Source organism: Vulpes lagopus, chromosome 5 (genome assembly GCF_018345385.1).
Source record: "Vulpes lagopus strain Blue_001 chromosome 5, ASM1834538v1, whole genome shotgun sequence".
In the NCBI taxonomy this organism is placed as follows: Eukaryota; Metazoa; Chordata; class Mammalia; order Carnivora; family Canidae; genus Vulpes; species Vulpes lagopus.
Genome location: NC_054828.1, coordinates 73638649 through 73651597, shown reverse-complemented (window position 1 = coordinate 73651597; position 12949 = coordinate 73638649). Strand labels below are relative to the sequence as shown.

Sequence of the window (12949 nt, the reverse complement as noted above, 5' to 3'; positions counted from 1 at the left end):
ATTTAGCAAAGAGGAAAAGAAAGCTCAGTTAAACTAGGGAAATGAAATACTAATAGTAGCAGTGATAGTAATAAAAAAGATGAAACACATTGAAAATAGAAATTAAACCATGAAAAAAAAAAAAAAAAAAGAAATTAAACCATGAAGTAAGTTTGTTACCTTGAGTGAGACATCCAAGTGAATCCTATGGGAAATGAGACAATAAAGAAATGTTAACTCAGAGAAGAAACAAGCCCCCCAGTCCTATATAAATGTCAGGTTGGAATGGTTAATCCCTTCCAATGTAGTGATGTCTATCTCAACAGTGAAGGAACTAGCGCAGGCAGAGATGCTCCTGACTCCTATGGTAAGACTTGTATCCTTATTTTTTTCTCTTGTCCCACTAACTCCCATCTCTACTACTTACCTCGTGGTAGGATGCTGCTGGATCTGTGAGAGGGGTTGAATACCAGATGCTTGGCCATGGCATCTCCCACAGAGGTAACAAAGGTACATGAAGTGCAAGCCAGCTTGATTCCACTAAGAAAAAGAATCCAAGAGTATATAAAACAAATACAACAGTCACAAGAGGGATAAGATCTGAGGCTTAACAACTTAAGAAAAAAGATTGTCCTTTCTCCTCTCTCTCAAATTAATTCACATATCCCCTGAAAGTTAATTAAAAGGATTTAATATAAGAACATAAAAAAAAAAAAAAATCAAGAGACCATCAGTAAATTTTTCCTTACCTCACAGAATTTTTAAACAAAGCCAAATACTTAGGGCTCTTGCGTGGAACATGATTGCTGAGAAAGACAAAGAAAAAGTAGCATGAGTCAGGGGGTTCTGATCATTAAATGAGATCACCAGTCTTTGACAATATCCCAACAAAAGAGATGGCTCTTCAATCCATGCTCACCTCAACTCAAATCACTTTTCCTATCATATTAATATTCCCTTTTAGTATGCATATGAATCACCAGGAGAGCCATTAAGACACATTCAGCCTGAGTAGCCTGGGGGTGGAGAGCAGAGGCTGAAGTTCTAAACTGGTCTTTAGGCCACACTCTAAGTAGCAAGGTCCTACAAAATTAGAACACAGGCCATCAGAGCCAAATGAACACGGGTTTGACTCTTACCCGGCTAGAAGAGATGGACAAACAGCTCTTAAGAGTTGAAGGAGGGAATGAAAAATGAGTTCTGGAGAATCTGTACTCTCAGACAGGATCACTGATTTAACCATGACTTACTTGATCATGTGGTTGGCATAGGCTCGAGAGCAGCAGGTGCTATAGCGACACAGAGAGCAGTGAACATAGGTAGGGAAATGATTAGGGAAATCTGGGATTTCAAAGCTGCACTCCAGGCACGTCTGCCGGCCCATGACACTCCTATCAAGAAACAACAAAAAATTCTTGTTATTGCCCCAGGAGTGTTCAAATTGTGGGGGCTTCAGACAACAGATCCTGCTAAAGGCTACTAGATTACTCTGGCTATAGGAACAGTTGTGTCCACCCAGCCCCCAACCTCCAAAAGGTGGCACTGACATTTTCCTAACAGCTCTCTTCTGAATGTTGCGCCGGACAGGGGGATAAAGGAAGACAGGCAGGGGGTCTGTTGAGGAGGTCAGTGGTGCTGCCTCCTGCAAGGTGCTGGGAGATGCATCATTGGAGGAAACAGGAACAGTTCGTGGCTGCCCTCGGGAAGCCCGGATTGTCACCTGCGAGCCAAGGGAAGGAACAATTTAGACACTACCCACTGTAAATCTCAGAGTACTGATATTCCTCCCCTCTTGGATTTATGAAAGAAATGTTGACAAGCCCTTCACCTTGGTGCCTGGTTTCAAACCTTCCAGCTGCTTGGGTTTACGGAAGGTTTTGTGGTGCTGAAGCTTGTGTTCAATTTTGTCCTTGGCAAAGAGAAACTGCAGCCGGCATTTGTTGCAGTGATAAACATTCCTCTTCTGAGGAGGGAAAAAGAAAGAGAATCCCTTAAAGGTTCCCAATATATTTTTGTCCCTGATGAGATGGTAGATTAATGCTAACAATCACTCTTCCCACCTTTCTATGGATAACTGAACAAGGAAGAAAAAAATACACAACACGACACCAAAACCTACCATTGAGAATCATCACCTCCCATGGTCCCAAAGAAAGGCAGACTCAGCCAGAATGACTAGGTCCTCCAACCATCTCTTCCTGACTTGGTTTAACAATGTGGATTAGCGGCTTCAACTTTAGCCCTACTTTGTCTTTACAATGCAGACAGTGCTACCTACTTCTGGACATTCTTTTCTCTTATTTTTTTTTGAACACAGTAAAATGTATTATGTGATTTTTAAAAAATCATATTTTTTATTCCATACTCCTTCATGTTTTAAGTTTGCCTTCAATTCCAACCCTCCATCCCTTTGCACAGAAACAACTTGTTACCAGTTTCTTCAGTATTTTTTCATGGACAATCTATGCGCATAACCATATAACACACACACACACACATCTCAAATCACCACCTCCTTGTTTGCCCTTTCTTTTTTTTCTCAACATGAATGATGGTATTTTTCTATCCCTTGCTATCTTTCCATTTAACACATCAATATATATGTAGATATGCACTTGTCCTTGTGAGACACATCTGAAGATTCCGACTGCCTACTACTGAAGTCCTTCAGAAACAGGAACCAGGCCTATGGTTTTCTTCCCAGGATATCAAGGCCCCATTACCTGAGTACAAGGGACAATTTCCATGCTGCTCTTTGGAAATACACATGTGAGGGATTATAGGCAGTCACCTCTGTGCAAATGAGTGTGTGAGCTCAAAGAGGGAGCTCACATATGAGAGTGCAGACATGGGCAAGTGTCAAACACAGGTGTACCCAGCTGGTTCTCCATTTTGTGCCTTCCCTAAGTACCTTCACTCTCCTCCTCTAGTGGCTCCTTTCTTGAAGGAATTTAAAACAGGACTCTATTTATTCCACTTTAAAAACAAAACACAAAAGCAACAACAAATTCTCTGATACCTCTTCCTCTGGATCTGCTATCCTCAGTCTTCCCCTTCTGAAACTTTTAAAAATAAGTCGTCCCCATTTTCTCACCTCTTCATTCATCCTGCTGAAATCTGACACTCACTCTGCTAACCAACCACATGGTTCCCATCAATGTTGCTAAAGGCTGGCCTCTAAGTTTCTATGTTGCTGACATCTTCCTGCAACATTCTGATCACACCCTTTTCTTCAAAACTTTCCTCCCCTCAGCTTCCTTGACATCAAGTCTCTTCTGCTTTTCCTCCTAGGACTACTATGGCTTTGTAGAGAGAGTCTTCAGAGGTTCATCTTATTCTCAATTGGGGGTGAGGGAACATGGCAACTTCTATGTTTAAAATCACCTGATTCATATAATAATGATTCCTAAGTATGTATTCCACAACCCAGGCTTTTCTCCTAGGTTTCAGACCTATATATCCAACTATGTGTTTAGTAGACAACTACAGCTGCTGTCCACAGACATTGCTAACTCAGAAAATCCAAACGCATAATCCCTACTTCCGCTGTCAACTTTAGTTTCTACAGTGTTTCTATCAGTACATAGTCTTACCATTCATTTTTTCCCAGAACAGAATTTTAAGCACTATTCGTAATTCCTTCCTCACTACCTTCACTGAATCCTTCACTAAATCATAAATATCACTTACTTTCTCAATCTCTCTCAACTCTATCTTCTTCATTTCAAAGCCAATAGCTACTACTGTCCCTCACCTAAACCAAAAGAGCCTTTGGCGTGTCCCCCTAACTCTGGTCTTAATCTCTCCTTTCAATTCATTCTCCTAGTGCAGCCAGAGTACTCATAACTTAAACAAATTTGAACCTATCACTCAAGAACTTAAAAAAATTCCCTTTAATGCCTCCCGAATGACCTCCCTTTTCATGCCTTGCAGGATTCTCCACCACCTATTTCCTAACTGCCAACCTCCTCCTATACCCCACACTCCAAACACACTGAACTTCCTTTAATTCTTTGAACCTCCATACTTTCATTCTGTGCTTGGAGGACACTGTTCTTCCACTCCACTTCACTTCCTCATACTTCAGATGGCTCCCAAAATAGGTGCATGCTTTTCTATATCTTATACTTCCCCTAACACAATACTCTCCACGTTCTACTTTACCATTTGTCTTGTATAACACTAAATTCCTGGCACCCAGCTTAGTGAAAAGCACGTAACTGAAATTTGGGAAATGCAAATACACTTATTATACCTTCCTACCAAAATTATCTGACTAGCTCAGCCCTGGTCCCAGCATCCACTAAATTAAAAAAATGAGAATATGGGAATTGCTTGGTGCCTGGTACCTGGTGCCTCATGTAATGCTGCTGGAATGCATTGCCATTTTTGAAGACCTTCAGGCAATAAGGGCAGAGCAGATGCCGAGTATCCTCATGGATCATCCGAAAATGGACATCTACCTCAGAGTAGAGTGAGGAGCGATACTGACACACCTGAGTCACATAAGAGGGAAAATAAACTAAGAGTGAACAACTAAGGCCTTAAAAAAAGAGGTAGTAACAGAAAATGTCAAAATAAGAGGAAAAAAATAAGTTTTCCTAAATGTATAGAAATCAAATTATTATTCTGACTCTGTAATGAAGGGCTGTTTGTGATACATTCAGCTGTGGGTTAAGATTAAAATGGCGGAAGGTCAAGAAAGTCTGAGAACAATCCACTTTGTGACTAAGAGGAGCAAAGCTTTCTTTGTCCATCTCTAGAGGGCAGTTCAGGAGACATACTCCTGTAGTACATGTGTATGTTCTCTGACTAGGTTCCCTGGCTGGGTACATGCACATGTTCCTTTAACGGTTTTCTCTGGGATAGAAAATCCTGAGAATGGACCCTATGTCTATTATTTCTTCTGGATCTCTGCAGTATTCCTAAAACTGAGTGAGTGTATACAGCAGGTATTCAGCAATGTGTATTAGTGGATTTTCTGTATTCAGCCTAAGAGCAAAATGGCTGAAGCTCCCTAGAGAAAAAGGCAATACCTGGCAGACATAAGGCATCTCTCCAGGCTTATGAGTATCCTTCATATGCTGGAGAAATAGTGGCTCACTCTCAAACGCCCACTCACAGATCTTGCACTTGGCTGTAAGAAGAAAAATAATCAATAAATCCAACTGAAAATAAGACCAAAGTCCTGCTGACTCAATCTTGATTTTCCCTGACTTCTCTATTTTTACTTTCAATAGTCAGTACATCATTAAGTCTCTTCCTTCTTTAAAGTGGATCTGTGTTGGGGCACCTGGGTGGCTCAGTGGTTGAGTATCTGCCTTTGGCTTAGGGCGTGGTCCCAGGGTCCTGGGATTGAGTCCCACATCGGGCTCCCTGCAGGGAGACTGCTTCTCCCTGCTTCTCTGTGTCTCATGAATAAATAAAATCTTTAAAAAATATATAAATAAATAAAATAAAATGGATCTGTCTTAACATCTGTATTGCTGCTAACAGCAAACCTTATGCCTTGAGCTCAGCCTTCTTACTAAAGCTCCATTTCAGGTTTTGAACCGTCTACAAGACATTTTATTTTATTTTATTTTTTATTTTTTTTTTTTTACAAGACATTTTAATTGGATATTCTACCACCAACTCTAACTTAATTCAGCCTCCTCCTGATTCCATTGTTTTCCTTCTCACTTCCCCACCCCTTCCTGCACTCAGGCACTATCTCCGAGTCTACACCCCTGTGTTCTGTCACTATTATTTCATAATGTATCTAGCAATGGTCATTTTGCCATTCTCACAGACAAAAACTTAGTAAAAGCCCACATGATTTCCTACTACTAATCAGCTGGCTTCCAATAATACCTCATGTCTCTACAATAAATAAACAGTGTCTATGCTTTACATACCATTGCCAAGTGAATTATTTTAAATTACTACACTACTTCATTCCTCTGCTCAAGGATAAATAATGATCTTCTATGAATAATTCCACAAACATCTACTAAATGAGTACAAGAATTTGTCCTCAAAGGACTGACAGTGGTGACAGAAGTTCTTGCCTTGTTATGAGTTGTTGAGGTAATTAAACTTTGAAACTGGTCATTTTGTCAAGCTTATAAAAGCTGTAATTCTGAGTAATAAAAATTTGAATTGCTACATATTTTGAATTAAACAGGCACAGTAAAAAATATATAAATAAACAGGCACAGTAATTGTTTTTCTGTCACTGGGATTATTTTCAAGTTTTTGCAAGTATGGAAATTGTAAATTTGAAGCTTTGAGCATTTACTGGACCATGTCCAACCCATTTCCCCACAAGAGTAAAGTTGAAATAATCCTTTAAAGTGTTAAACAGGGATCCCTGGGTGGCGCAGCGGTTTGGCGCCTGCCTTTGGCCCAGGGCGCGATCCTGGAGACCCGGGATCGAATCCCACGTCGGGCTCCCCAGTGCATGGAGCCTGCTTCTCCCTCTGCCTGTGTCTCTGCTTCTCTCTCTCTATCATAAATAAATTTTAAAAACTTAAAAAAAAAAAAAAAAGTGTTAAACAAACAAAAACCAGGGATTCTTGATCTGGGGTCCATGTTCGATGCCTCAGGGAACCTCAGTATCCCCTGAAATTATTTGCAAAAGAATAAAATCTTTATTTTCTGGGAAGAAGTTTCACAAGTTCTGTGTTTATCTCAAAGGGGTATGGGAACCCATTTAGAAGCACTGGCCAGAGATTCATTAGATGCTACAAAGGATACAAGTAAATAAAAAATTTTGTCTCAAAGAATGAACAGAAGCTATAAGATATATAAGCTAAATGTTGAAAGAATAGGAGTTTCTCAGACAGAGGGACCAAGAGAACAGTAACAGAGGCACAGAGGTGTGGAAGTACATGACATGTTTGGGAAATAGTGTCAACTAAATGACAATATTTTCTTCTTCTGCCCCTTTGCCTCTTAATTCAATTTGTTTGTCATTTATTGTTTTCTTCTTTTTCTAGAACACCTTTTAAATATAGGTGCTTTCCAACCTTCTGTCCTAACCTTTCTTATTCTGAGTTCTTCCTGGCCAATCTCATTCAACCCTGAAGCTCTTCCTACAACCTATATATCAGCTCTCTTGGTACAGCTGTCATACAACATCAATAATGACAACACTTATTAAAGCAACTTCTAACACATACACACCATGCTAAGATATATATATATTATCTCATACCAAGAAAACCAGTGAGATAGAAACCTAAGCCATCAGTGGATTTAAAACGTATCTAGTAACTATCCCCACCTATTCTAATTTCCAATTCACACTGGAGCTGGTGTGGAAAAAAATTCAAGAGACGGGATTAACCGATTTTGCAAAGTGGCCACCATAACATGGTCCTTCCTAGCACGATTACCCTCATGTCTTTAACACCTAACACAGTCTTACTTTGAGAATAGGAGTGAACTACTACTGCTTCTGTTTTCTGTTCTCCAAATTATGAAAGAAAGGATAGGGGCACCTGACTGGCTCAGTCAGTTAAGCATCCAACTCCTGATTTCATCTCAGCTCCTAGAATTGAGCTCTGAGTCAGGTGTCCCGTTCAGTGGGGAGTCCGCTTGTCTCATCTCTCCCTCTGCCCTTCCCCCTGCTCGTGCATGCACCCTCTCTAAAATAAATCTGAAAGAAATTGAAAGAAAGAAAGAAAAAAAGAAAGAAAGAAAGAAGAAAAAAGAAAGAAAGAAAGAAAAAAAGAAAGAAAGAAAGAAAAAGAAAGAAAGAAAGAAAGAAGAAAGAGAAAGAAAGAGAAAAGAAAGAAAAGTAAAGAAGAAAGGAAGAAAATATACACCTTTCTAAGGCTCAGCCAACCTCATCAACTCCATATATTCCAAGACTTTACCAAGCAATTAGTTCGCCCCTTTGATGAGTCATTTTCCACACAGGATCCTCCCCTGACATCTGACCATGGCTAAGAATCCTTCCCTCAAATCTACCGCTTCTTCAGCCTACTGCCCTTAAACAAGTATGAAGAAAAACATAATGCTATTAAGAGTACACTATTACTGTAATCAAGTGTAATGATCCATTGATGTTTCAGGAAATTTGAAAATGGACTAGGTATTGGATGATATTAAGGATTTATGATTGCTGCTATTAGGTCTTGACAAAGATACTATGGATGTATACAGATAAAGGTCTTGATTTTTAAGAGATACATAATCATTTGAGGGTAAAATGTCATTATGTCTAATTTTAAAACACTTCAGAAAATAAAAGGAAACTTTTTTCCCTTCAAAATTAAAAGGAAAGTAATGGGTCCAAAATATTAACATTAAAAAACAAGCTACTTTCATGAAGGATCTGCCATGGGTGCAGGAAAGAGGACTTACACAAAAATCTAAGAATAAAACTGATACATACTAAAGTATAGAAAAGTTTTACACAAAAATCTAAGAATAAAACTGATACATACTAAAGTATAGAAAAGTTATTTACTTTTGAGTTAACATTTTCTCAGGTTTTTGATCAATATAAATTTTAAAAGTCATGATACTCAAAAATTAAAAGTCAGACATAACAGAGTGGTTAAGTGAAGAGAAAAAGATTGATTAGGTTCTGATTAGGTTTTTACCCCCATACGGAAAAACTTATCTTTTCTATGTACAGTCCGTATTTAAATGGAATTAACAAAAGCCTACGCACCAGATTCTGCATAAAAAATGAGATGTATTCACTGGGAGGTGTAGACTTTTCATCACTGACAGTGAAGACTTTGGGGCCCTAACAAAGACCAAGTTGGGTACTCTGCCATTAACTGCATAGTGGTTGATTACAGTATCTATTCTCTTCTATTGCCAAATTAGTAGTCCAAAGTTGTACCATCTCATCAATTTTTAAATCTTGATTACAATAAATAAATAAATAAATAAATCTTGATTATGTGCTGAAATGATATTTTGGGTTTACTGAGTTAAATTAAATACACTATTAAAATTAATTTCACAGGTGCCTGGCTGGCTCAGTCGGTAAAGCATGCGACTTGATTGCAGAATTTTGAGTTCAAGCCCCACACTGGGAATAGAGCTTACCTAAAAACAAAATAACCCCTAAAACCCCAAATTAAATAAAGTTAAAAGAAAAAAAAAATGGAGGTTGTAAAAAAAAAAGTTAAAAAAATTAATTTCTTTTACTTTTTAAAAATGGCTATTAAAAAATAAAAATTGCATATGTAGCTTACATTATATTTCTATTGACCAACATTAGCCTAAGCCACAAATGGCAATTCCATTGTCCTTGCCAATATGACCAAGGCCAAGGAAATATAAAGGGAAAGCAATTCTGCTTTCCTGAAACAAATTCAGGAAAAGACATGGGAAGATGAGGTCTATTCCTTGTCTGCACTATTTAATGCCTGAATGTAAGGCCCAAGATTAACACAGCCACCTCACTGCAAGCCAAAGACAAGAGAATTGTAGCAGAACACTCAAGTTTTGGGGTTGAAGTTTACTCCACCTCAAGTAGTCTCATTTAAATGATATAATGGATATCCTTACTGTTTAATTCATTTTTAGTCAAAGTTTTTAAAATGCAGCTTCCCATCACCTAAAAAGCTTTTCTTATTACTTTCATCTGTCTAAATCCTTCTTGTATTTAAAGACTCTAATAAAAGTTTACGACTTTTGGGGAAACCTAGCCTCAAAGATCTTTTCTTTTCTTTAAACTATTTCACCTATCATTGGTATTATACAATGCATAGGCTTATACTTATGTAATTTTTGTCTCTAAAACACCACCAGAAATCCCCTGAAGAACACAAGAGATATTCTAGGAAGACCAGGCTTAAATCCTCACAATGGCACCTTACTACCGTTATATGCTCTGAAGTAAATGATTTCATTTTTGTGAGCCTGTGTTCAGCCTACATTTCCTCAGCTGTTAGATGTACAGTCAAGGCAACACTCCATATCTGTTTACAGTTCAGTGAAAGCACTTTTTTTTTTTTAAGATTTTATTTATTTATTCATGAGAGACACAGAGAGAATAGCAGGCTCCATGCAGGGAGCCTGATGTGGGACTCGATCCCAGGACTCCAGGATCATACCCTGGGCCGAAGGCAGACGCTCAATCACTGAGCCACCCAGGCATCCCTGAAAGCACTATCTTGATGGTAAAGTACTTTATGATGTTTATACTGTCATCTTTTGTCCTATGTAAAACCTATCAGGGTACTAACTAAAGCAGAGGTCCAAATATAGATGGATCTTGGTTAAGGAATCCATTATATTACACTATATACATTACAACACGTTACAGTGGTCCTAAACCAAAGTCCCTAACAATTCTAGCCCTGAATTCAATTCAGGCTTGAAGAGAAGTCTAACTTATAAGAATAAAGGGTGAGTGAACTAAAGAATTGACCAGAAATGTGCAAAGAGGGGCACCTGGGTGGCTCAGTGGTTGAGCGTTTGCCTTTGGCTCAGGTTGTGATCCCAAGGTCCTGGGATCGAGTCCTGCATCGGGCTCCCCATGGGGAGCCTGCTTCTCCCTCTGCCTGTGTCTCTGCCTGTTTCTCTCATGAATAAATAAATAAGATCTTTAAAAAAAATGTACAAAGAGCTTCCTCTATACTGATACCCATATACAAATGATGGATGGGCTCCTCCCCATGCCATTCAATGAACGAAGAGCAAAGTAAACCCCTAGAGTTTAAGTTTCCAAACTTACTCGTCGATTCATAAGGACTATGAACATTTTCCAAGTGGCACTGGAGCTGGAAGGGTGTGGAAAACTGGCGATAACAGTGTTGGCAGATGGTATGACCATCTACCTCACCGTTCTGCTGATCGAGTTCTACATGGTGCTTCATATGGTTCATGAATCTGTAGTACAGCACAAGGAGAAAGTACAGAATCAAAAAAACCAGTAGCCTTAGAATCCCAGAACATACATTGTTGTGTCCCACCCCCTTGTTTGGGACAGTCCTTTTCTGAGCTCAGAAAAGGGTTCTTAAAAGTAGGAGTTCTATGAAGGGATATACTACTTTCCCTTACTCCCCCCAAAGTTATCTCTTATTATTAACCACAATACCTCCTCCTTCTATAGTACTACTTATTGATTTAATGGTAATCCTTAGCTAGACTAGATAAACAGGACTACTGCCCAAATAGAAAAACATATAAAAAATTTTTAGTTTTCTCTTGTCTAGGGTAACCTCTAAGGCTCTTCAACACTTACCGAATGTTGTTTTTTAGCCTTTTGGTACAATGTGGGCATCGGAAAGATGTGGCAACCTTAGGGAAGTTTGTGAGTTGGGCCACTTTGCCACCATCCCGTCCATAGTAAAAGTCATCTACTAGCATGATGAGTTTGGTCTGGACAGCATCACCCACATTTTCATTTGGCTCTGGTACTTTGGTAGGTGGTGACAGAGCAGGAATAGGTGTAGAAGATGGTGTGGAAGCAACAGGAACTGTTTTCTCAGGGGATGGGGGCTTTGCAGCTGATGGGATACTGGGTTCTGAATCCAGAGACTTTCCTTTCTTCTGGTATTCCACCATTTCTGGGCAACAGTACTATAAAGGAAGATCATTCTGGTTATCTGGGGGCTGGGATGTACCAACTCCCCAACCTCATGAACATTTCTCAGGTATGGTTTGGTCCTATGTATTCTCATCCAGGTTTCACCCTTTGGTTTTCTATAGTGTTTCCAGAATTCTGGCTTTTTCTATGGATATATATTTATAGCCATATGCCACTCCAAATCCCATACCTTGTATTTCTTCCTCCTGCCTTAGATCCTTCAACCACTTAACTAGCATAACTTGCCTCTGAACTCCCTGGCAGGAAGAAATCTCAACTTTTGCGTCTGAACTAAAAATGAAAAGGCTAGAAATGGGAAATGGTTAATGACTCTTGATTCACACAATGACACAATAAATAGAAAATAAATTGAGGAGTACCTAGGTGGCTCAGTCAGTTAAGCATCTGACTTCCACTCAGGTCATGATTTCAGGGTCCTAGGATCAAGCCCCATGTTGGACTCCCCACTCAGCGAGGAGTCTGCTTGTCTCTCTCTCCCTCTGCCCCTACCCTACTCGTGCCCTATCTTACCTCTCTCAAATAAATAAAATCTTAAAAAAAAGGAAAAAGAAAATAAACAGAGGTTACCTTGAGTTCTGATTATCTAGCAAACCTGTCCTATGTAGTTTTAAAATCAACCACAACCAAGGAATTAAGGTCACATATGTTCCAATCTACTTGAGAGTCTCTAAATGTATCTTTCTACATTCCAAAGTATGAAACTCTTCTAAAACAGGCCAAAAAGAGAGCATAACCCTTTAAGAAGCTTCTAAGTCATTTCAGAGCCCCTCCTTCACAACCTCCTAATTCTACAGGAGATATACAAGTAGTAGCCACTGAAGCTAGATCCCCATCACAACTGCTATCACTTACACACATGTGACCTCTCAAAGCTTCAGTAACACGGAACTGAGCATTACACCGAGGACATATTTTCCGTCCACCATCCTGGAGGTCAAACACTGGGATGGAAGACGTCACTGAAAGAAGTTAAGAAGCACTGATAAGACTAATGAGACAATACTGGAAACAGATTACTGGCCCTTTGAAGACAAGTTAAACACTCCCTGAAAGGCATATTAAGGTTGATACACAAGTATGAGTGATCACTATGAGTACCACTCTTTTTACCATTCTTCTAACTAGGGGTCAGCAAATCACAGTTCATGGACAAAATCTAGACAGATGCCAACTTCAGTTTGGCCCATGAGCTAGGAATGGATTTTACCTTTTAGTCATTATACAACTTTTTGTTTAATTGCAGGAACACATACATAAAATTTACCTCTTAACTATTTTCATATGTACAGTTAGGTACATTTGCATTATTGTACAAGCATTCTCCAGAACTCTTTTTATCTTATAAAACTGAAACTCTGTACCCATTAAACAATTCCCCCATTCCCTCCTCCTCTTAGTCCTGGCAAC

The 12949-nt window shown here is 39.1% G+C and overlaps 1 protein-coding gene across 7 annotated transcripts in view; it reads right to left on the bottom strand.

Moving 5' to 3' along the window:
* The window catches only part of POGZ (pogo transposable element derived with ZNF domain), a 47270-nt gene that overhangs the window by 3738 nt on the left and 30583 nt on the right, over positions 1-12949 (bottom strand). For 4 of the 7 annotated variants that reach the window (XM_041755880.1, XM_041755881.1, XM_041755876.1 and 1 more), the window contains 11 exons: positions 12395-12501; positions 11177-11514; positions 10667-10821; positions 5016-5116; positions 4329-4475; positions 1808-1942; positions 1527-1699; positions 1230-1370; positions 729-785; positions 407-519; positions 160-184 (listed from right to left, as the gene is read on the bottom strand). In XM_041755880.1, coding sequence (XP_041611814.1) covers positions 160-184; positions 407-519; positions 729-785; positions 1230-1370; positions 1527-1699; positions 1808-1942; positions 4329-4475; positions 5016-5116; positions 10667-10821; positions 11177-11514; positions 12395-12501 — 1492 coding nt within the window. Of the gene's footprint in view, positions 1-159; positions 185-406; positions 520-728; positions 786-1229; positions 1700-1807; positions 1943-4328; positions 4476-5015; positions 5117-10666; positions 10822-11176; positions 11515-12394; positions 12502-12949 lie in introns of all 7 variants that reach the window. The other 3 variants (XM_041755877.1, XM_041755874.1, XM_041755875.1) reach the window with 1 other exon arrangement.